General features: G+C 44.7%; 1 protein-coding gene across 2 annotated transcripts in view; it reads left to right on the top strand.

The window, feature by feature from the left end:
- Window positions 1-25,115, top strand: part of LOC143933305 (uncharacterized) — a 31,428-nt gene extending 6,313 nt beyond the window's left edge. Inside the window, exons 2-6 of one of the 2 annotated variants that reach the window (XM_077456181.1) lie at window positions 4,446-4,792; window positions 11,873-12,487; window positions 20,531-20,601; window positions 23,555-23,663; window positions 24,917-25,115. In XM_077456181.1, the coding sequence (XP_077312307.1) occupies window positions 4,548-4,792; window positions 11,873-12,487; window positions 20,531-20,601; window positions 23,555-23,663; window positions 24,917-25,082 (1,206 nt within the window). In that variant the 5' untranslated portion in view covers window positions 4,446-4,547 and the 3' untranslated portion in view covers window positions 25,083-25,115. Of the gene's footprint in view, window positions 1-4,445; window positions 4,793-11,872; window positions 12,488-20,530; window positions 20,602-23,532; window positions 23,664-24,916 lie in introns of both variants that reach the window. The other variant, XM_077456182.1, reaches the window with a different exon arrangement.
- Window positions 25,116-25,710: the final 595 nt, after the last annotated feature.

Genomic DNA, 25,710 nt, shown 5'->3' with positions numbered 1-25,710 from the left:
TATAATACCCCTTATGGTACCTGCCCCATCACCTGTCCATAATATCCCTATTCTACATGCCCCTTACCTGTCTAGAATACCCCTTATTCTACCAGCCCCATCACCTTTCTATAATTACCTCTTGGTATCTGCCCCATCACCTGTCTATAATTCCCCCTGTAGGTACCTGCCCCATCATCTGTCTATAATACCCCCTGTCAGTACCTGCCCCATCACCCGTCTATAATACCCCCTGTACGTACCTGCCCCATCATCTGTCTATAATACCCCCTGTATGTACCTGCCCCGTCACCTGTCTATATAACCCCCTATGGTACCTCCACTATTACCTTTCTATAATACCCCCTGTAGGTACCTGCCCCATCTGTCCTATATAACCCCCTATGGTACCTCCCCTATTACCTTTCTATAATACCCCCTGTAGATACCTGCCCCATAATCTGTCTATAATACCCCCTGTAGGTACCTGCCCCATCACCTGTCTATAAAACCCTTCTATAGACAGCCTGCCTGTGTCTTATACAGACATTCCCACTTTTTGGTGACCTGTGGTCTCTACTATCTACTCTCTCCGGCACTGACCTGTGACAATCATCTGAAGTGCCCGTGTCACCTACATGTAATACCCTCCTGTGACCCGGATACTCTACTCCAGACATCAGCCCATTGCCAGACTGCCTACCATACCCTATAGATGGGTCCATAACTGCCCCCCAGACACCGGCCTCACTCTCAATACAGACTGTGACTGCCCCAACTCACTATCTTTCATCACCTTCTTTTTATAGGTGCCCTGATATCCCCCACCTTCACATCCTCCTGTATGTGCAGTCATTGGTCTGCGATACCACCTGTGTATGGCCGACCTTCCTTCATGAATCCACTCCATTGTGGCCGGATGTACAGTATCTCACAAAAGTAAGTACACCCCCACATTTCTGTAAATATTTTCTTCTATCTTTTCATGTGACAACACTGAACAAATTACACTTGTCTACAATGTAAAGTAGTGAGTGTACAGCTTGTATAACAGTGTAAATTTGCTGCCCCCTCAAAATAAGTCAACACACAGCCATTAATGTCTAAACCGCTGGCAACAAAAGTGAGTACACCCCTAAGTGAAAATGTCCAAATTGGGCCCAATTAGCCATTTTCCCTCCCCGATGTCATGGGATTTGTTAGTGTTACAAGGTCTCAGGTGTGAATGGGAAGCAGGTGTGTTAAATGTGGTGTTATCGCTCTCACTCTCTCATACTGGTCACTGGAAGTTTAACATGGCACCTCATGGCAAAGAACATTCTGAGGATCTGAAAAAAAGAATTGTTGCTCTACATAAAGATGGCCTAGGCTATAAGAAGATTGCCAAGACTCTGAAACTGAGCTGCAGCACGGTGGCCAAGACCATACAGCGGTATAACAGGACAGCTTCCACTCAGAACAGGCCTCTCCATGGTCCACCAAAGAAGTTGAGGTCACGTGCTCAGCATCATATCCAGAGGTTGTCTTTGGGAAATAGATGTATGAGTGCTGCCAGCATTGCTGCAGAGGTTGAAGGGATGGGGGGGTCAGTCTGTCAGTGCTCAGACCATACGCTGCACGCTGCATCAAATTGGTCTGCATGGCTGTCACCCCAGAAGGAAGCCTCTTCTAAAGATGATGCACAAGAAAGCCCGCAAACAGTTTGCTGAAGACAAGCAGACTAAAGACATGGATTACTGGAACCATGTCCTGTGGTCTGATGAGACCAGATAAACGTATTTGGTTCAGATGGTGACAAGCGTGTGTGGGGGCAACCAGGTGAGGAAGACAAAGACAAGTGTGTCTTGCCTACAGTCAAGCATGGTGGTGGGAGTGTCATGGTCTGGGGCTGCATGAGTGCTGCCGGCACTGGGGGGCTACAGATCATTGAGGGAACCATGAATGCCAACATGTACTGTGACATACTGAAGCAGAGCATGATCTCCTCCCTTCAGAGACTGGGCCGCAGGGCAGTATTTCAACATGATAACCACCCCAAACACACCTCCAAGATGACCACTGCCTTGCTAAAGAAGCTGAGGGTAAAGGTGATGGACTGGCCAAGCATGTCTCCAGACCTAAACCCTATTGATCATCTGTGGGCCATCCTCTAACGGAAAGTGGAGGAGCGCAACAACATCCACCAGCTCTGTGATGTCATCATGGAGGAGGGGAAGAGGACTCCAGTGGAAACCTGTGAAGCTCTGGTGAACTCCATGCCTAAGAGTTAAACCTCTGTGCTGGAAAATAATGGTGGCCACACAAAATATTGGCCCAATTTGGACATTTTCACTTAGGGGTGTACTCACTTTCGTTGCCAGCGATTTAGACATTAATGGCTGTGTGTTGAGTTATTTTGAGGGGACAGGAAATTTACACTGTTACACAAGCTGTACAATCACTACTTTACATTGTAGACAAGTGTCATTTCTTCAGTGTTGTCACATAAAAAGATAGAAGAAAATATTTTAAAAAATGTGAAGGGTGTACTTACTTTTGTGAGCGACTGTATATCCCATATAGCCAGTGTGTAGTCACCCAAAATGAAGGTGGCCCCGATAACTGCCCATAAACTTGTCCTATAAGACCCCCTTATTATTCCTCTAAACATCATAGAGCCCTATATTCCAGGAACTTTCATAACCATAGATATTCTGTCCTGTAGTATCAGGGAAAATATTCTACAGACTTTTTTTTTTATTATTATTATTATTATTAAATATGTTTTAGCAGTCTTTTTTTTTTTTTGCAATAATATTTTAAAGAAATTATATGAAATTGTTGTTGTAAAAGCTTTAAAGTAAAACTAAAGGCAAAACCTTTTTTTGCATAGAATAAAGGAGGGTTATAACCCCTGCTCTCTGTCCCATTGGGGGAGATTTAGCTTCACTTCCTGTCCCAGGTTGTCACCAGAACCAGTGTCCCCATTGAATGATTTCTCCTCTATTCCTGTTCTGGTGACAACCCACAATTTTGGGATTTTGCTTCACTCTTTGTGAAAACCGTCACCAGAACAAATAAATAGAATAGAACAAATAAAGAGGTTGCATCACAGCAATATAAACCTGAGAGAGGTTCTAATCTCTCTCCACCCATTCCAAAATGAATTTTTCCTTTAGTTATACTTTAACTTTTTTCTGTCACTTTAATGGAGGCAGATTCACATCTATGAGATATTAAAGAAAAAAAAAAAAAGACAATTTGATTAATTTAGATTTTTTTTTTAATTATTATTATAAATTCAATTTTAATATTATATATTCTGATAAAGATATTTTGTTACATTGAATGTTAAAGTGGAAAATCATTTGTCTACATGACGAATGATAAGCAGTTGATTAGAGCCACATGATTCTGGCCAAAATGAGAATCACAATTTTTTTTGTGTGGAATAAAGATCACGATTCTCATGGCGTAACATCATCTTTCACATTATACAAAAATATTGGGCTAACTTTACGGTTTACTTTTTTTTTTTTTTTATTCATTAAAGTGTATTTTTTTTCCCTCAAAAAATTGCGTTTCTAAAGACCGCTGCAGAAATACAGCGTGACATAAAATATTGCAACAACCGGCATTTTATTCTCTAGGGTCTCTGCTAATAACGGAAAAAAAAAAATAAAAAAAAATATATATATATATATATATATAATATATTAGGGCTGGAGTTGAGAGGTCAAATCGATTAAAATTTTCAGCAAATCGATTATTATTTTTTTTCACCAGGACCGGCAGGCAGGAGTTTTTATGCGAGGCCTCAGCCTAGTCCATGAGGCCGAAGCCGCGGCCTTGCCTAAAAACTCCTGGCCATAGCTCCACAGGACCGGCGCGATGTCCATCAAAAAAAATAAAAAATTATTGGAATCGTGAATCAAATTTTTTTTTTTTTATTATTTTTTTTTTTTTAATTTCAGATTTTTTTGAAGAAAATAGCCCAGCGCTTATATATTAGAAAATTACTTAGAACCCCCAAACATAATTTTATTTTATATATATATATATATATATATATATATATATATATATTTACTATTTAATATTTATGTAACTATACATATATATAAAATAAAATTTTCTAGCAAAAAATACTGATTGTAACTTGTAAGCAACAAGTGCCAGAAAAGTGGTGAAACTGACCTAATTTACAGACCGAAGTTCTTCCCTTTTGATCTCTAAAAGAACTAAGTGTTACAATGTTTCTCTTTATCTCCACCACCGCTCTGCACTGAATCGGGAAAATGCTGTGTTAGGGGGGGTTAGAATCGCGATCTCAATTCTTTAACGATTATTCGTGCAGCTCTACAGTTAATAGATAGGAAGGTCATCTTTGCCTGAAAACAAAGCGGGAGCCGCTGGACGAGTTCCCACCTCGTATTGGTTCGGAATCCTTGGTGTGAATGTGACCATTGTGTGTTATTTCATTCAAGGCATGAAAGTCCATCTTGGAGGAAACCTCCTTCGCAAGTGCCTGGTCCAACGCGATATTCCCAAGACAAGACTTTGATCCTCATTGATTTATTTTGGACAGAATGGGACGGAAAAAGAAAACCTTACATGACTACGCTGCCGAGTTCTCGGACTTGGCGGTCAGGAGGCATTTGATTGAACGCGGTGACACCGGGGAGACCACCGTGGTGGAGACGCTGTACTGTAAGTCATGTGAGCTCCCGATGCGGGTCAGGAGGGACCGGATTTTGGAGCACCTGGCTTCGGGGAGGCATTACCGGAACAGGCGGCTGATCAAGCAGCACTGGAACAGAGCCCCCATTTTAGTGTGAGTGTTTAAAGATGTAACAAGTTTTTACTTCTTTTTCATTGATTTATTGATTCAGTGGGGTAGATTTACTAAAACTGGAGAGTGAAAAATCTGGTGCAGCTGTGCATGGTAGCCAATCAGCTTCAAACTTTAGCTTGATCAATTAAAAGAGAAGTATGGGAATCAGTTATTTTTTATTTTTTTTTAACCACTTAAGGACCAGAAGATTTGGCCCCTTAACTACTTCCCACCCGGCCAGTGTACATATACGACCGGGTGGGAGCTCCATGTGGATGTTCCTGAACGTCCATCAGAAGTAGGGGGATCGCGCGCGTGCCCGCGCAGCGGCGCGATCCCGATAGGCCCGTTTCACCCGGACACGGCGCATCTCGGATCAGCAGGAGGGCTCTGTGATTGGCCCTCCTGATCACATGACGGCCGTGTCCAATCACAGCCGTCATGTGATGTAAACAAACAGCCGGTTGCTAGGCAATTGGCTCCTCCTCTCCTCACACAGAAGTCATTGCTGAGGAGAGGAGAGCAGATCGCTGCAGCCGGCTGATGATCAGTGAGTATGAGCTGTTTTTTACAGCTTTTTACTCACTGATCACCAGCCTAGTGTAAACACACAACACACCACACAGTATAAACACAATGTCCCCACATATGTCCCCAAAACATACATGTCACCAAATAATGAAAACACATGTCCCTAATAATAAAAACATGTCCCCCACATATGTCCCACTAAAATTACATGTCCCAATGATTATCTGTACACATATGTACATGATAATTTGCGTACATATGTACGTGATCACACAAACCAATTATTATACACTTAACCAAATCTTTTTTACCAAAGACATGTAGCAGAATACATTTTGGCTTAAATTTATGACAAAATTCGATTTTATTGGATTTCTTTTTTTTTTTTTCTAAATTTCCACTCTTTTTTTCGCTTATCACAAAAAATATAAAACTGAGTCGTTAATAAATAACACCAAAATAAAGCTCAATTTGTGCAAACAAAATGATAATTTAATTTGGGTACAGCGTAGCACGACTGCGCAATTGTCATTGAAATTGTGAGAACGATGAAAGCTGAAAATTGGGCTGGGAAGGAAGGGGGCGAAAGTGCCCTGTATTGTAGTGCTTAATGACCAAGCCATTTTTTTTTTTTTTTTTGCAACACGGCACTGCGTCGCTTTAAATCGGCGTTCCACCCAAAGTGGAACTTCCGCTCATTTGACTCCTCTACCCCTCTGGTGCCACAATTGCCACATTTCAGGGGGGGAGGGGGGAGAGGATACCTGTTTTTGACAGGTATCCTGCTCCCACTTCCGGGAGTCCGGGCCACAGCCCGTGACATCGCCGCAGGGTTCCCTTCTCCTCCCCCCTCCTCTCCCTGTCGCCGGGCCAGTAGGAGAGAGGAGCAGGGCCTCGCGCATATGTGCAATAGGGTTCCTGGTGTGAAGCCATAAGGCTACCCTGCTGGGTACCCTTACCCGCAATGGCGGCGGCAGATCCCGACAGCTGATGGAAACATTGGATACGGTGCTTACATCGATGGACTCCAGGACAGGTAAGTGTCCTATTGTTAAAAGCCAGCGGCTACAGTGTTGGCTTTTAATTTTTTTATTTTTTTTTTGGGCGGAACACCGCTTTAACTGACAATTGTGCGGTCGTACAACGCTGCACTCAAACATAATTGACGTCCTTTTTTCCCACAAATAGAGCTTTCTTTTGGTGGTATTTGATCATCTCTGCGGTTTTTATTTTTTGCGTTATAAACAAAAAAATAGACAATTTTGAAAAAAAAAAAAAAAACAATTTTTTACTTTTTGCTATAATGAATACCCCCAAACCCCCCCCAAAAAAAAAAAAAAAAAAAATTTCTTCATCAATTTTTAGGCCAATATGTATTCTTCTACATTTATTTTTCTACTAGTAATGGCGATGATCAGCAATCCCCCCCCCCCCCCCCCTTTTTTTTTTTTTTAAGCAGGACTGTGACATTGCGGTGAACAGATCGGACACTTTTGATGGGACCATTTACATTTATACAGCTATCAGTGATATAAAAATGCATTGAGTACTGTATAAATGTCACTGGCAGGGAAGAAGTTAACACTAGGGGGCGATCAAGGGGTTAAATGTGTTCCCTGGGAGGTGTTTCTAACTGAGGAGGGGAGGGGACTGAGTGGGAGAAGACAGAGATCGCTGTTCCTAATCACTAGGAACAGACGATCACTCTGAACTTCCTTGTAAGAACGGGGATCTGTTTGTTTACATTGACAGGTCCCCATTCTGGCTCTCTGTGGAGCGATTGTGGGTGGCCGATGGACAGTGTGGCGGAAGAGCCAATGCGCATAGCTGGCAGCCCGCTTTAGTTGTTAAAGGGACTGCCGTACAACTACGGCAATTCACGGGAACGAGCCAACCTGCCGCCGTGTAATGACGGCAGCTGGTTGGCAAGTGGTTAAAGCGGGGTTCCACCCAAAGGTGGAACTTCCGCTTTAAGCACTCCTCGCCCCCTGACATGCCACAATTGGCATGTCCTTCTTTTTTTTTTTTTCTTTGGTGGGGGAGTGTGTACCTCCTGACCCACTTCCTCATTCCTCTTCTTGGCCGCCGCCTCCTCTCACCCTCCCTACCAGTGATGTTCTGGGACACTTCACAGGTCCCAGAAGATTGCCAGGCCAATAGCAGAGCGCAGTGCGTGCCTGGCCATGAAGCTGTAAGCTGTCACGGCTGGGTGCCCACAGTAGTAATGACGGATCAGGGCTCCTGGTGCCCACATCGCTGGACCGCGGGACAGGTGTCCTGTTTATTAAAAGTCGGCAGCTATACTTTTTGTAGCTGCTGACTTTTAATAAACGAAAAAAACGTGTGGAACTCCGATTTAATATCATACTTGCTTACTTAGGTGGATGTGGCATCGGTCCCCCGCTAGCTCTATCACCTGAGAAGTGAGCGATCAAGCACCACCCATCGCTCAATTCTCACAGCTCCCTGAGCAGAGAGCTGGTGACTGTCAGTCACCGGCTCTCTGCTCTGCCCCCTGCGCTCACTGGATCGCTAAGTTGTGAAGGGATCGGGAGCTTCCGGCTCAGGCTCTGACACTTACTGAGAGGCTGAGCCGGGTGACGGTCCAGGCGTGTGGGCGGATCCAGACTTCATTGTCGCAATCTCTGTGACATTGGCAGACAGCGGACTTCAGCCTGCTATCTGCTGAGTACGGGTCACAGGAGTGAAAAACGATCTGCACTGCTGTGATTCATAGAATTACAGCCGAACAAGCTTTGGCTGTACTTCTCCTTTTAGGCTGGGTTCACACCTAAACCGGCCGCGGATCGCACAGCGACGCTGTCCATCCCTGTTCTCCGTTTCAGGGACGAATTGGGGCAGAATCTTTGCCTGAATTCGGCCCTGAAATAGATGCAAAGACGTACAGCGTTTCCGTGCAGGGCGCTCAGCAGCCGCTCCGGAGACATGTGAACCGGGTCCATAGAGAACCGCTCATATTTTCCTGCTATGCGAATTGGATGTGGAGATGTGTGAACCCTACCTTAAGCTTTGCCAGAAAACTCGTTGGTTTCTATGCAGAGCTGCATCAGATTTTGCACGCTCCAGTTTTGGTAAATCAACCCCTATGTGTCTGTTTATTATAAGTTTCCACTTGTATCCTGCTGAGCCAAAGCAAAATCCCAGCCAGCTAAACACATAGTTAAATTATAAGGCCTTGATCACACAGGTGTACTACAGAGTACTCCCACGTGAAGGCCGCGTTTGTACCTGCAGGTATACGCAGGTGTTCCCTGCTTCCCTATGCAGATAGCCCTATCCATGCCTGGAAAAAGGTAGGGAGGCTGGCGGCACTTCCAGGAATAAAAGCAATTCTTTATCACAAATCCATAAGAACAGTGATAGGACACACATGGTATATACTGGTCAGCAGATGCGTTTTACACTCCTGTGCTTATTAGACTGGCCATACACCTGCAGATTATCTGCAGATTTTCTATGGTTAAATGGAAAAAGTGGGAGATTCCTTCATCCACACAGTTTAGTGTACATGGAGAAATCTGTTGCACTTTTTCCATCTAACCATAAAAAATGTACAGATAATCTATAGGTGTATGGCCAGCTTTAGCTGCTGATTACCCCCCTCCCTGTAAGCACACTCCCTATAAACTCAGGCTAACTCAGTGTTTCTCAAATCCAGTCCTCAGGCCCCCCCAACAGGTCATGTTTTCAGGATTTCCCTCAGATGAAACGGCTGTGGTAATTACTAAGGCAGTGAAACTGATCAAATCACCTGTGAAAAATAATGGAAAACCTGAAAACATGACCTGTTGGGGGGGCCTGAGGACTGGATTTGAGAAACACTGGGCCGCTAACAGGTGTAATAAATCAATAAAATGGCATTCCACACACCAGCGAATGATCTTGACCCTGACAGCCCAAGTCCATCGGAGCAGCAAAATTTGTTCATAAAAACTCTTAACATCAGGTCAGGAAAAATAATGTGCATATACTTTTTCATGATAAGAAATGTATAGAAATAAGACACGTTTGACCGAGTTCTAACAAACATAAGAAAAAGAAAAAACACCCCTAAATGTACTCATGAGTGACCTATAAATGGACTCCAAGTGTTAAAGCCCACAAAAATTCTGACCAACAATGCAAAAAACGAGATTGAAGTGATTGAAAAATTTGAAATAGTAAAAGGACGGGATATATAATAAAAGAAAATTAGTATATATGTAGAAATGTATATAAATGTGTATAAACTTGTTAATGTAATGACATTCTAATTATTAGTTATTGGTCACTCAACTCCATAACCCTAAAGGCGCCAGAGGGTAAAAAAGACACCCAAACCTCCAAATAAAGAACCCAAAAGAAAAGACAAAGCCGATATCAATAGAAGAAGTATAACAAACAAAAAGAAACAATATTAGGCTCATATAAACTCCAGTGAATACAACTGCTTAAATAGAGTGTGTATAAAAAAAAATATATATATAGATATATTATATTACACTATATAATATATATCTATTATATTGCACTATAATATTATATTACACAGTATCTCACATAAGTAAGTACACCCCTCACATTTTTGTAAATCTTTTATTCTATCTTTTCATGTGACAACACTGAAGAAATGACGCTTTGCTACAATGTAAAGTAGTGAGTGTACAGCTTGTATAACAGTGTAAATTTTCTGTCTCCTCAAAATAACTCAACATCACAGAGCTGGTGGATGTTGGAGACCTTGCGCTCCTCCACCTTCCATTTGAGGATTCCCCACAGATGATCAATAGATTTTAGGTCTGGAGACATGCTTGGCCAGTCCATCACCTTTACCCTCTTTAGCAAGGCAGTGGTCATCTTGGAGGTGTGTTTGGGGTCATTATCATGTTGGAATACTGCTCTGCGGCCCAGACTCCGAAGGGAGGGGATCATGCTCTGCTTCAGTATGTCACAGTACATGTTGGCATATATATATATATATATATATATATATATATATATATATATATATATTATATACACACACACACACCTATTTTGGCATGCAAAAAGATGTTAAAAGACTTGCACAAGGCAGAAGCCGTATGAAATTATATCCAAAGGTCTCATGCAAGGTTAAAAACGAACAGCGTACCCCTAGTACACATATGCCTGGACACACTCAGGGGACCACATGCCCCAGTGTAAAAAAATAAAGTAAAGTCTCAACTATCCTCAAGAAAAGGAAACGTGGTCTCCCACGCATGCCCAGGAATAGTGTGGTGAAGGAAAACATGGCCCTCACTTGGATGTATGCTGTAGTAAGCCCATATCAACGAGGCCTTAGCCCTTGTACACACGGTCAGAGAATCTGTTGGAATGAGTCTTATCGGACCGTGTCGTCAGATAATCCGACTGTGTGTGGTATGCATCGGACTGATTCCGTCCGAATCTCCGTCCGACCCAATTTTCCAACATGTTGGAAATATTTCCCGACCAACTGGACCGGTCGGACATACTCCGATCATGTGTAGCGAATTTTGATCGGACCAAGTGCCACGCATGCTCAGATCAAATTCCTACATCAAAGATATTGGCTACTAGCCTGAATGTAGTCCCGTCGTAACGAAATTACGTCACCGCGTTCTTGGCAACCGCTAAATCGGATAACTTGGCCCGACCGTGTGTATGCAACAGTTTCGGACACAATCCGTCGGACTAAATCCGACAGACAAAATCCGACGGATTTGGTTGCCAAAATCTCCGACCGTGTGTACGTGGGCTTAGAGATGTTTCACCTGTTTTTTTTTTTTGTTTTTTTTTTTTCTGGTACAATAGTTTTTATTGAGTAAAACAATATCAAGATACAGGCTTGAGAGCAAAAAAAGAAAAAGTGTCCCACGCAGGGGAGAAAAACAGTAAAGCATATGTAGATACAAAAGAAACACATTTTTGAAGGTTTCAATCCAAAAAGTGGAGGTATCTGGCATCTAGTGTCGTAAGTGACAATGGGTAACTTGGCTCGAAGGCCCAGGGCAAAGGGATGGGATCGTCGTCCCATGGTCCACCTGGTAAAGGCCAATGTGTGGTGTGTGCTGGAGGAGGGACACTGGGTAAAGACCAATGTGTATGTGCTGGTGGAGTCATACAGGGAAAAAAACAATGTGTGTGTGCTGGAGGTGGGATACAGGGTAAAGGCCAATGTGTGTGCTGGAGAAGGGACAGCGGGCAGAGACCAATGTGTTTATGCTGGCAGGGGGACACCAGCTGAAGACCAATGTGTGTGTGCTGGAGGAGGGATCTCAATGGGGGAAGATCAGTGTGTGTTGGAGGTGGGAATCTCACTAGGAAACAACCAATGTATGGTTGTGCTGGTGGAGGGATTCAGATCTTACTAGGGCAAGACCAATGTGTGTGTGCTGGAGGTGAGATCTCACCGGGGAAGGACCAGAAAGAAGCTGATTTGCGCAGTGGCAAAGTGATAGCTAAACTAGAAATTCTTTAAATGAAAAAATATATATATTCTGTGGATTACTTATTTATTTATTAAAATGTTATTTTTCCTAATAGCTCAACTGGTGGTGATCAGGTTGGCAATATCCCAGTGCCTCTAGACTCGGCATGGCACCCTCAGCCCTCCTTCGTGCTGCAGTCTAGCTCCAGCAGTAACTCTGTTAGCACCACAAACCAGGTGCCATCTCCTCCTCCTCCTCCTCCTCCTCCTCCTCCTCCTCCTCCTCCTCCTCACCACCATCACTCCTCCTGGATCTCCGGCACTCTGAACCCCATCAGCTCCACCACAAACATAGTCAGCAGCAAAGAAGATCCAGCACCGTCTACCTCTTCCTCACTCCCATCATCGTTTGGCACCATCCATGTCCAGAATCCATCCATATCATACAAACACGTAAACCAAAGGCATATCATTTCCGAAGCCACCAATAGCATGGTTCCCGGACGACCAGTCGGCAGCTTTGGCACACGTGGCATTGGATTAGCAGTAGTTGGCGTGGGTCATGGAAGCAGGGCGTTGTTGAGAAGCTTAACAGAGGAACACGGCTGTTACCTGCATTACATTGTAGAGAATCAGTTGTCTGAAGTGGAGAAAGCCTTTGGGGGTGGACTGTTGACCAAGACGAGAGTATTGCCCGAACAGGATGTGGACATTGCCCTTGGCGACCAACGGTAAACTTCAGCTTTTTTTTTATTTAAGAACGCTGCACTGTTAATGTTTTTAGTGCAGTCTATGTATGATAGCTTAAAGAGGGATTCCACCAAAAAAAAAAATATTAAAAGCCAGCAGCTATAAATACTACAGCTGCTGACTTTTAATAAATGGACACTCAACTGTCCCGGATTCGAGCGATGCCGGCAGCCGAGGCCGGTCGATCGCTCGGCCCTCGGCTGCTGCCGCCACCATTCGAGGTGAGGGAATCAGGAAGTGAAGCGAATCGGCTTCACTTCCCGGTTCCCTACTGCGCATGCGCGAGTCGCGCAGCGCAATAGAAATTCTCCACGCTGTCTCTGAGACCCGTGTGTGTCCCAGCAGACAGCGCGGCAGGGCAGGAAATGGCGTAGACTCCCACGGGAGTCTGTGCCCGGAAGTGGGTGTAAATACCTGTCTTTGACAGGTATCTCCACCCCCTCCCCCCTGAAAGGTGCCAATTGTGACACCGGAGGGGGGGGAGGGATCCGATCAGCGGAGGTTCCACTTTAGGGTGGAACCCCGCTTTAAAATAAACCTGCAGCAGGGGTTATCTTTTCACTTTTGAGTAGAGTAAGAAATATTTTAACGTCCCCCACCAGCTTTTTTTTTTATTTTTTTATTTTTTTTATTTTTCTTCCTCTGTCCCATTTCCCAGTTGAAGAGATTTTACTTCCTTTCCTAAAGACATAACAGGAAACGAGAGAAAATCTCTCTAAAGTGAGTTGAAATCCCATCTTAACCACTTAAGCCCCGGACCAATTTGCAGCCAAAGGACCAAGCCCCTTTTTGCGATTCGGCACTGCGTTGCTTTAACTGACAATTGCGCGGTCGTGCGACGTGGCTCCCAAACAAAATTGGCATCCTTTTTTTCCCACAAATAGAGCTTTCTTTTGGTGGTATTTGATCACCTCTGCGGTTTTTATTTTTTACGCTATAAACAAAAATAGAGCGACAATTTTGAAAAAAATGCAATGTTTTTTTTTTTGTTTTTTTTTTTTTTTTCAAATATTTTTATTGAGTTTATACAATCAGACATTCAATCATGAAACAAAAAAATTAAGAAAAATTATATAAACATTGATAAAAGAAAAAAAATCCAATATATAGATAATATTTAATGTCTAAGAACCGTATGCTATCACCATAATGTGACCATAAGAGTCACCATAAAGGGGGAAAACATTGGGATAGGGGGATAGGAAGGAAAAAAAAAATAAAAGGGAAAGAAAATCCAATGCAATGTTTTTTACTTTTTGCTATAATAAATATCCCCAAAATATATATAAAAAAAACATTTTTTTCCTCAGTTTAGGCCGATACATATTCTTCTACATATTTTTGGTAAAAATTTTTTTTTTTTTTACTAGTAATGGCGGCGATCAGCGATTTTTATTGTGACTGCGACATTATGGCGGACACATCGGACATTTTTGACACATTTTTGGGACCATTGTCATTTATACAGCAATCAATGCTATTTAAAGCGGGAGTCCACCGGGACTCCGCGTTTTTTTTTATTTTTTTTTTTAAAAGCCAGCAGCTACAAATACTGCAGCTGCTGACTTTTAAAATAGTGACACTTACCTGTCCAGCGCGCCCGCGATGTCGGCACCCGAAGCCGATCTCTAGATCGACACTCGAGTGCTGCCGCCGCCATCTTGGATATGGGAATCAGGAAATGGAGCCTTTCGGCTTCATTTCCCGGTTCCGTACTGCGCATGCGCGAGCCGCGCTGCGCAATGAGGACGGTCCCCGCTGCCTCTGGGATCTGTGTGTTTCCCAGCAGGCAGCGGGGCACTTGCGGGAAGGGGCCTCGCACTTGCGGAAAGGGGTGTAAGTTACACCCCTTTCCGCAGAGAGCTATCCCGGAAGTGGGTGCAGTTACCTGGATTATCCAGGTAACTGCACCCCCCTCCCCCCTGAAAGGTGCCGATTGTGGCACCGGAGGGGGGGAGGGTTCCGATGAGCGGAAGGTCCACTTTAGGGTGGACCTCCGCTTTAAATGCATTGATTCCTGTGTAAATGACACTGGCAGTGAAGGAGTTAACCACAAGGGGGCAGTGTAGTGTTATGTATGATGTTATGTTTTTTTTTTTTTATTGTAGGGGGGCGTGGCCTGGCATGTGACGTCACTGATCGTCCTTCCCTATAAAAGAGAAGAGACGATCGTGACAGCCACACAGGGAAGCATGGGGAGAGGTTTGTTTACACAGACCTCTCCTCGTTCTTCAGCTCTGTGACCCCGATCGCGGGACACCAGAGCTCACGGAGCACAGGACCGGGTCCCACGGCTGGGCACTTAAAGAATCCCGTACCGCTACGTGTTTGTGCCCAGTCGTTCTGCCGACGTATATCGGCGTGAGGCGGTCCTTAAGTGGTTAAAGTGTTACTAAATCCACAACAGTAAAATCAGTCTGTATATGCAGTAAAGCGTGCTTGTTATACAAAGACAGGTATTTACACCCAATTCCGGGCATAGACTCCCACGGGAGTCTATGCCTCTTCCTGTCCCTGCGCGCTGTCTGCTGGGACACACACGGGTCTCAGAAATAGCGCGGACAATTCCTATTGCGCTGCGCGGCTCGCGCATGCGCATTAGGGAACCAGGAAGTGAAGCCGCAATGCTTCACTTCCTGATTCCCTCACCTAGAATGGTGGCGGCAGCAGCCGAGAGCCGAGCGATCGATCGGCCTCGGCTGCCGACATCGCTGGATCCCGGGACAGGTGAGTGTCCATTTATTAAAAGTCAGCAGCTGTAGTATTTGTAGCTGCTGGCTTTTAATATTTTTTTTTTCACAGTGAAATCCCTCTTTAACATTATATAAAAACAATTATTTTATTAGAAACTTAAACAAAATCATAAATGTGGATGTAAACCACTAAAGTACCGGTATTTTCCCCATGCCCGTCCCCAGGTAGACTTGAAGACACATGGCAAATATATGGTTGTGGAACTCCACCCCCGATTACTGTGAGCATCCTTGAGCACCATATAACCTTCTTTTGCCATAACAATACATTTTCTAGTACTACTCCAGGATGAGGTGCTTTACAAACGCATTCCACCCATTCGTTCCATTACAATTACTGTTACGTTATTAAATCGGAGTTCCACCAAATTTGCAAAAAATTAAGTCAGCAGCTACACATACTGCAGCTGCTAATTTTAATATTGGGGCACTTGCCCGTCCTGGAATCCAGCGTTGTCGGCACCCCAGCCGATGTTTCCATCGGCTCTCGGATGCCACCGCTGCCATTTGTAGGAAGGGAACCCAGGAGTGAAGCCTTCGCAGCCGGTTCCCTGCTGCACGTCCGCAAAGCACGCTGCGCTTTCTGATGGGCCCGGCGTCGGTTGAAGGAAGAGGGGGGGCCAAACTTCCAGGTGATTGTGGCACGATCTCCCTGAAGTGGAGACAGATACCTGTCGAAAACAGGTACCCGCTCCCACCCCTCACCCCCGAAAGGTGCCAAATGTGGCACTGGAAGGGGGGGGGGGAGTCAGATAAGCAGCGCTTTCACTTTTTGAGTGGAGCTCTACTTTAAAAACAGCCACTGTCATCGCTCATCACCCATGCCATTTTTGTTTTACTCGATCAATATCCCATTCAACTGTCAAAACAGACATCTATCATTTCGTTTTATTGCACCGTTTGTGGCCACCATTGGACATTTGTTGTCATTGCAACGTGCGCCTATTGGAAGAGTGCTTCAACCCCTCGCCACCACATATTTTTCACCTTTTTAGTTTTACTTTGCCAGAACCTTTCACTAGAAACTCAACCATTTGGTGTCCACATCCCTTTGCCCATATAGCAGGGATATGCAATTAGTGGACCTCCAGCTGTTGCAGAACTACAAGTCCCATGAGGCATAGCAAGACTCTGACAGCCACAAGCATGACACCCAGAGGCAGAGGCATGATGGGACTTGTAGTTTTGCAACAGCTGGAGGTCCGTTAATTGCAGATCCCTGCCATATAGTATAGGTGTGATGGTGAGGTGACCACAAATGTTTGGCCAAGTTATGTTTATGGGTATAGAAAATTAAGTGGCTATTATAATGTCATATAAATAAAAAGTTTTTTTTTGTTTTGTTTTTTTATAAATTTTAAGTAAGATTATAAATATATTTTATGCTAAGTTGTTTTTATTTTTATTTAATTTGAGTCTAGGATATTACAATACTTTTTTAGTGTTATAAAATTATTTGTACATTTATTTTATAGTTATCGGTATGTAAATCAGTAGTTGTAATCATGACCAGTAGAGCTGCTTGATTAATCACTAAAAATCGAGATTGCGATTCTTTCCCCCTTCATGATCTTTGAAGTGAAGATTGAAGTGTAAAGGATCGTTTTTTATTTATTTAAAAATAACAGCTCTTGCCACATCAGATAACCCCCTAGGAGAAGCGCACCCCTGGGGGGTAACCTTGCGGGTGCGCTCCTGAGTCCAGCATTTGCGTCCACAGGCACGAGTGCCGTACTCGGCCGACCCCCCCCCCCCCGGCGCCCACGTCATTGGATTTGATTGACAGCAGCGGGAGCCAATGGCTGCGCTGCTTTCAATCTATCCAGTCAAGAGCCGGGACCTCGTGAAGAGAGGGACAGCGTGTCCCCGCCGAGGAGATGAATGGGCCCAGGTAAGTAAAACGGGGGGCTGGGGGGGGGGCGGTGACTGCCAGGGGTGTTCTTTCACTTTAATGCAGGTGAAAAGGTGAAGAAACACCAAGGCTTACAACCCCTTTTAAATCATTTTCCTGATTCTACGCAGAGTTCTCTGCTCAAGTTGACAGCCGTCAACCCCCCCCTAAAAAAAAAAAAAACAGCCAAATTTCACAACATTCCTCAGCCATTGAGCTAACTAAAAACATAACGTTTTGTTCTTTAGATGAAAGGAATGAACATCTGTCTGTAAATGAGGGAAGTTGAACCACTTGAAGAAAAAACCTTTTTCTGACACTTGCTGAAATCATCATTTTTTGCTGGAAAATTACTTGGAATCCCCCAAACATTTATTTATATATATATATATATATATATATATATATATATATATATATATATATATATATATATATATTATAAATTTTAGCAGAGACTCTAGAGAATAAAATGGTGGTTGTTGCAATATTTTATATCACACTGTATTTGCGCAGCAGGCTTTCAAATGCAATTTTGTTTAGGGGAAAAAAAAATACACTTTAATGAATTAAAAAAAATAAAATAAACTAAACAGTAAAGTAAAATTTTTTTGTATAATATGAAAGATGAGGTTTACGGCACGAGAATCGTGATCTTTATTCTAAGCGCAAAAAAAAAAAATTTGTGGTTCTAATTTTTCACAGAATCGTGCGGCTCTACTGACCAGCAGGGCCTCTAGTACACCAGTATAAAAAAGTTAATTAAACTTAAGTAGAAGGATTGTTTTTATAATTCCATTAGTATTGAAACGGTGAAACTAGAGTAATATATAATATGCTCCGACGTGCCAGTGATATGGCAGAGGACTCCATAAATACGGAGGAGATGTAGTGGTTAGCACTTTCACCTGGCAGCAATAGGGTTGCTGGTTCAAATCCCGACCACGACACTATCTGCCTGGAGTTTGCATGTTCTCTCTGTGTCTGCGTGGGTTTTCTCCGGGTACTCCGGTTTCCTCCCACACTCCAAAGACATGCTGGTAGGTTAATTAGACCCTGTCCAAAAAAATTGGCCATAATATGTGTATGTCAATGTTGCAAGTGTGTCGGGACTCTACAGGTTAAAGGACCGCATAAATAGCTGCAGATGGACACCGGTGGCAAGAAAAAGCGCCCTGAAGCGATTCAGTTCATATAGGTAGCGCTATACAAGTCAGTCATTCAAATAGGGCACAGAACCACAACAAAAATGGCAGAGATAGAACATATAAATACAACATACGCCAACCTGTCTAATGGAATTCCCTCTAAGGAAGCCACGTGGTCCTGTGGCGTAACGCGTAGGGGAGGGGCAAGAGGACGGCACGGCAGCTGTTCCCAAAGGTGGACACGCTGTATACCCAACAGCATGTGAGGGATCAGGGAGACAGGAGATTGAATGTATTTTTAAAAGCGATAAGGGTGTGGTGCGTTACAAGCGCCCAATAAATGTGAATTCTCAATTGGTTACATGTTTAATCAACGCACGGATGGGGAGGAGATCACGGAATTTTCAGGCAGCGATATTATGAAGGTGACATAAGGAGATCAGGATACACGTATCACTTTGTCTGGATGAGAATTTCAACTTACTTGTGAGGTCACCGGAACTGGAGGGGAGAATACACCCAAAAGGGGAGCACGAGTGGGGTGTATATATTGAGCACTTTAAGCAACCCTAAGGCCCCTTTCACACTTGTGCGACTTGTCCTGCGACTTGGGACTGCAAAGTCGCAGGACAAGTCGCACCCCAAGATTTCCAATGAGTACCGTTCATATCTGTCCCTGTACTACTTGGGTCCGACTTTGCTGCGTGTTGAGGTCCATAGACCGGCATTCCCTGAAATCGCAGCCAAATCACACGACTTTCAAGTCACGGCAGTGTGAAAGGGGCCTCAGAGGAGTGGTGGTGATGATCGTCGGCGGTGATTCTTGCACAGAAGCACAATAATGGACTGCACCTGTTTTTTTTTTTTTTATATATATTTTTAAAGCAATGTTTTTATCTCTTTTCTATTTAACTGTGTACTGGCATTATTATTTGCACAAGTGTCCACTTGTTTATATTATTTTTTGCATATATGTTATTTTGAAGGAAAGTTTGTTAATTTATTATTGACGCATCACTGTGGATTTATTTCGATTAGCGCAGCACATTGATCGGATTACAAGTTATGTTTATGGTCCCTAGTAGTGATTGGTGGTTGGTCGAACCAGCTCCCGATCATGTGATCACATGATTGGCCAATACCGATGTAATAAATCCTGTTATAGCAGGGAGGTCGAACTCAATTTCACTGTGGGCCGAGTCAGCATTATGGTTGTCCTCAAAGGGCCTTTTGTGTCTATAAGACCATATAAATGTATGCAGGGCTTTTTTTTTCTTCTCAGAGAATAGGTGCAGAAACTCAACCACGCCCCCCGCCGAACCACAGAGAATGGTGGGTGTGGTCAAATTGCACTAAAAGTAGGCAGGTCTTAAAGGGGCAATAAATACCAGGAGTGCATTATGTGTGGGGTTCAGGGATGCGCTGTGTGCAGAGTTCAGGGGTGCGCTGCATACGGAGTGCAGGGTTCAAGGGTGCGCTGCAGGCGGAGTGCAGGGGTGCGCTGCAGGCGGGGTGCAGGGGTGCGCTGCAGGCGGGGTGCAGGGGTGCGCTGCAGGCGGGGTGCAGGGGTGCGCTGCAGGCGGGGTGCAGGGGTGCGCTGCAGGCGGGGTGCAGGGGTGCGCTGCAGGCGGGGTGCAGGGGTGCGCTGCAGGCGGGGTGCAGGGGTGCGCTGCAGGCGGAGTGCAGGGTGCAGGGGTGCGCTGCAGGCGGGGTGCAGGGGTGCGCTGCAGGCGGAGTGCAGGGTGCAGGGGTGCGCTGCATGCGGAGTGCAGGGTGCAGGGGTGCGCTGCATGCGGAGTGCGGAGGTGCGCTGCATGCGGAGTGCGGAGGTGCGCTGCATGCGGAGTGCGGAGGTGCGCTGCATGCGGAGGTGCGCTGCATGCGGAGTGCAGGGGTGCGCTGCATGCGAAGTGCAGGGGTGCGCTGCATGCGAAGTGCAGGGGTGCGCTGGATGCGAAGTGCAGGGTTCAGGGGTGAGCTACATGCAGAGTCTTGTGTTTGACACCTGTGTGTTTAAAGGGACGCCTGGGCTGGGTAGGAAGACATAAAAGGGGGAAAAAAAAGTACAGTCTGCTTCCACTAGGGACACCATTTGTTATCCTGGCAAAATTTGCCAGGAAGTAATATTTGAGATCCTCTTCACATTCTGACTGCTGCATGGCTGTTGTTGCGTTTTCTGTTATGTTGCTGTTTTTTTCTCTTACCTTATGTTTGGTCCATCATGCCTTTCAGTGTGTCTGGTATCGTCATCTGCTGTCCGCCAGTCGCAGCGGCCCGGTTGACCCTACAAGCATTACGTGCTGGTAAGTATCATTGGATTGCTTGACCCAGCCACATTAACACGTACTGTAGGTGTCCAATCAAAGCACAGATTTCTTTTCTACTTAGAGCTGAACTCAAGGCAAACAACTGAATGCTTAACTGATATGTGAAAATAGTTATCTGACAAATGATTTATTTAAAGTGGTTGTTAACCCACCAAGTGAAACCCACAGTATCCTCTCTGTTTATTCATGTAAAGTGCTCCTGTGTCTGTGCCTTATAAAAATAATGCAGCTATATACCTGTTTACAGAACACCGATTGGAGCTCACATGACCCGCCGGCTCTCTCCTCTCTCTGCCTGACAGCTGCAGTGGGTGGGGCCGAGGACCCCCCACTGATGTCAGCCAGGAGGGGCAGAAGAGAGAGGCAGCAGGTCATGTGAGTGCCTATTGCCACTCTGTAAACAGGTATATAGCTGCGTTATTTTTTATAAGGCACAGACACAGGAGCACTTTACATGAATAAACAGAGGATACTGTTAAAAAAAAATGTACAGTCATTTGAGCAGCAGGAGGAGAGGGCACTGATACAGAGCTGACAGGCAGGGAAGGGGGGGGGGGGGAGCACAGAGGAGAGAGCAGATGACAGAGGCACATAAACTGGCCACGGTGTCAGGGCTCAGCAGCCATGATACACTGTGGTCAGTTTAAAGGGGGAGGGCAGAAACTGGCAGGATCAGCCAGGTATTTCAGGTGATTGGGGGGGGGCAAATGACACAGCACAAGTCATGTGCTTTATAACATGCTTTAAAGGAACAGCATCTTTTATCAGGAACAAATTCTGCTTAGCAAGTCTTGTGATTTAAAATAGAATTCCAGCCTAAACCGAACTAGTCTTAAAAATGCTCCCTGCCCCCTCCTAACATCTAAGCTGACTAGGCTGTGTGAAAAAAGATGTACCGTGGATATAAAAAGTCTACACACCCCTGGTGGTAAAATTTTAGGTTTTTGTGATATAAAAAAAAGATACAAAGATAAATAATTTCAGAACTTTCTCCACCTTTTAATGTGACCTATAAACTGTACAACTCAGTTGAACAACAAACTGAAATCTTTTAGGTGGAGGGAAGTAAAAATAAAAAAGAAATAATAATACGGTTGCATAAGTCTGCACACCCTTACACTAATACTTTGTTGAAGCACCTTTTGATTTTATTACAGCACTCAGTCTTTTTGGGTATAAGTCTATCAGCGGGGCACATCTTGACTTGGCAATATTTGCCCGCTCTTCTTTGCAAAAACACTCCAAAACTGTTGTGAGGGAATCTACTGTGCATGGCCCTCTTCAGATCACCCCACAGATTTTCAATGGGATTCATGTCTGGGCTCTGGCTGGGCCATTCCAAAACGTTCATCTTCTGGTGAAGCCATTCCTCTGATGATTCGGATGTACGCTTTGGGTCGTTGTCATGCTGAAAGATGAAGTTCCTCTTCATGTTCAGCTTTCTAGCAGAAGCCTGAAGGTTTTGTGACAATATTGACTGGTATTCGGAACTGTTCATAATTCCCTCTACCTTGACTAAGACCCCTGTTCCAGCTGAAGAAAAACAGCCCCAAAGCATGATGCTGCCACCACCATGCTTCACAGTGGGTATGGTGTTTTTTTGGTGATGTGCAGTGTTGTTTTTGGGCCAAACATATATCTTTCGGAATTATGGCCAAACCTTGGTTTCATCAGACCAGAACACATTTTCCCACATGCTTTTTTTTTTTTCTTCGTCTTGCTACTCTACTCCATAGCCCAGACATATGAAGAATACGGGAGATTGTTGTCACGTGGACCACACAGCCGGTACTTCCAAGATATTCCTGCAGCTCCTTTAGGGCCAGTTCACACCAGATGCAGTTTTGTGTGCTTTTTTTCTGCACAAAATGCATGCACAGTGTTTTCCATGTATTCCAATGGCTCTAGTTCACACCATCCAGTCAGTTTTCGCATGGTGTGAACTAGAGCCATTGGAATACGTGGAAAACACTGTGCTTGCATTTTGTGCAGAAAAAAAGCGCACGGAACTGCATCTGGTGTGAACTGGCCCTTAATGTTGCTGTAGGCCTCTTGGCAACCTTTTTAGGTTCATGCTTAGACGGCCTGCTCAAATTATTGGTATGTCTTTGGGATGAAGTGACAGAGTGATATCTGTGTAAGGTGCATTTTATACAACGCCTCTATTTACAGTATGTAAATGCTTCCATTGGCTCTGAATAAATATCTCTGGAGCTCCCATGTAAAGTGATTGTAAAGGTTTGTGTTGTTTGTTATTTAAAAAAAAAAAAAAAATCTCTATACTTGCCTCCTCTGTGCAGTGATTTTGCACAGAGCGGCCCTGATCCTCCTCTTCTGGTGCCCCCCCCCCCCACCCCCCACAAAGCACCTGACTCCTCCTCTTCTCGGGTGCCGCCTCGGAGAGCCTCTCTCCCTGGGGGCACTTGTGCGGGCGCGATCCTGAGCCATGCTGCTGCGTCCATTGATGCAGATAGCAGGACTTGGCCCCGCCCCTCGGCCACCGTTTCACTGGATTTGATTGACAGCAGCGGGAGCCAATGGCTTATGCAGCAATCAATCTATCCAATGAGAACCCGAGACATCGGCTGGAGCTGCTGTGCTCGTCGCCATTGCTGGAAGGAGCGGGCTCAGGTAAGTAAAAGGGGGGCTCTGGGGGGGCTGCAGCAGCACAAAAGGTTTTTCACCTTCATGCATAGAATTAGGGTTTACAACCCTTTTAATTCTGTAGTGTTGAGACCTCTTTTCTGATTCCCTGGTGGAAATGTATCAAAACAGCTCCTGATGATCGTTGGAAGGGAGACACTTGTAGCTCTCTAATATCTGTCGCTGATTTGGGCAGCTTGTTGGGGTTGTATCAGCTGCCATGTAAACTGAAAGCATACGTGGAACTCACCAATATTTCCACAGATCTCTGTGTGTTCATTTCAAGGGAAAGCAGTCCTGTGCGAGAATCTCCTCAGTACCAGCACACAGATTGTAGAAGCATGCTTCGATGAGGCGGAGAAACGCAGCAAGCCGCTAGTATGCGGCTTTTACAAGTAAGTGATATATGGGGGAATCTTGTTTTTATGCTTGTACTAGAGCTTTCTTTTGGTGGTATTTTATTCACCACCTGAGTGTTTTATTTTTTCTGATAAATAGCAAAAAAAAGACAAAAAAAAAAAATCATAGTTTGTTAAATTTTTTTGCAAACAGGTAATTTTTCTCCTTCACTGATGTGCGCTGTTTGGCGTCACCGGTGGCCTCTGTTTGGCGTCACCGGTGGCCTCTGTTTGGCGTCACCGGTGGCCTCTGTTTGGCGTCACCGGTGGCCTCTGTTTGGCATCACTAAAAATCAGGACACTGGTAATCGGTGCCCTGATTATCGGTGTAGATGTCCCCTTTTACACAAGCCAGTTACCAGCTCTCCTCTCGTGCTGTCAGCGTGAGGAAAGGACTACCGATGAGATGTGTTTAGTTCATGATCAGCTGTGATTGGACACAGCTGATCATGTGGTAAAAGTGTGCTGTGGTTGGCACTTTACCGCAATCTGTGATAAGCTGCGTCCTAAGGATAATTTGATCACGGAGCACGCCATATGCGTGGCGCTGAGGAAGTGCGATCACGGGAGGACCTCATGTGACGCCGTCCCAGCAATGTGTGATTTGGCATTCGGCTATAGCACAGTTAAGAAGTGGTTAAAGAATAGGTTCACCTTTTAATAAAAAATAAACAAATGCACATTTCTTTTGTAGGTAAAAAAAATAATTAGATTTTTATTTTTTTTGTGGAAGCCTATAAAGCCTGTAAAGCATTGCATCTGCAATCAGCAGATCGTGGGGTCAATGTCAGGCTCTTGCAGACTGTCAGTACACTGTCGATCTGTACCTCCAATACGGGTGGGCAGTTACTGAAGTCCAGGAAGCACCAGCGTCCTCGCAGTTCATTGAAAACTACAAGCCATCAGCCACAATGGCTGACAGTACTTGTAGGCATTCATTCCCAGAACTCTGTGAATGAATGACGCAGCCGTATGGGTGGAGCCCCGCACGGCTGTCCTGTTTTTAAATTGTGACAGCTGGCGCGGGGAGAAGGTTCCCTGCCCGCTTGTCACAAGGGGTGAGGGGGGTGGCTGGTCAACATGTTTCACCCTAAATACAGGCGTAACACGTTGAGAAGATGAGAACTTATCCTTTAAGTGTTGGTTGATAGTAATACTTGCAGATCTTTCTTTGTGTGTGTGTATTTTTCTTTTTTTTTTTCTTTTCTGTAGTTCTAAGGATTCTGAGAACCTTCTTCTTTCTTATACAGGCGATTTGACCCAGCGTTAAAGTACTTGTATAAAAAACTCCACGAGTCCAGCGGCCTGGGAAGAATTCAGAGGCTTTCTGCAGTCAGCCGGCTCTATCCTCCGATTCCTCTCAGCAGGTTGAAGATGTCAGGTATAGATACTCGACCCCCAAATACACATCACTGATCCACTATAGGCAGGCCTAGGCCTGTGCAGAATGTATAGGTTACAGCAGTGTTTCTCAACTCCAGTCCTCAAGGCGCCCCAACAGGTCAAGTTTTCAGGCTTGCCATTATTTTGCAAAGGTGATTTGATCAGTTTCACGGCTTTAGTAATTACCGCAGCCGTTTCTGCTGTGGGAAATCCTGAAAACATGACCTGTTGGGGCGCCTTGAGGACTGGAGTTGAGAAACACTGGGTTACAGCGTGATGCATAGTAAGTCTTGTTGGGGGTGGATTTGTGGAAGGGGTCATGGAAATGCATACAATATGCTTTCTAGCCATTGATAAATAACACATCGCTTTTTGCAGGCAGCTGTCTGTTGGCTGCAGTGGGATGCGCATTGTAGCGCATCAGTGTTTCCTTTTTTTTTTTTTTTGCTAACTTTATTTGAAGCGCACAAAGTGATTTTATTCTTTATTCGTGTCTCTCTACAGCAACGTAATGCTGTGTGGTGGCGAGGAGCTCCTACCTGTGTGCTGTGATAAAATGATGCATTATACTTCAGCTCACCGCACCACACACCTGGGCTGCGAAAGAGGCACCTCCAGTAAACAAACAATTGTTTTCTATGTGACCTCGCAATGACTGATG

The sequence above is a fragment of the Lithobates pipiens genome, unplaced genomic scaffold (genome assembly GCF_037356315.1).
Source record: "Lithobates pipiens isolate NorthernLeopardFrog02 unplaced genomic scaffold, aLitPip1_a1.2 Scaffold_27, whole genome shotgun sequence".
Taxonomy (NCBI): Eukaryota; Metazoa; Chordata; class Amphibia; order Anura; family Ranidae; genus Lithobates; species Lithobates pipiens.
This window is presented reverse-complemented; position numbering and strand designations above follow the sequence as displayed.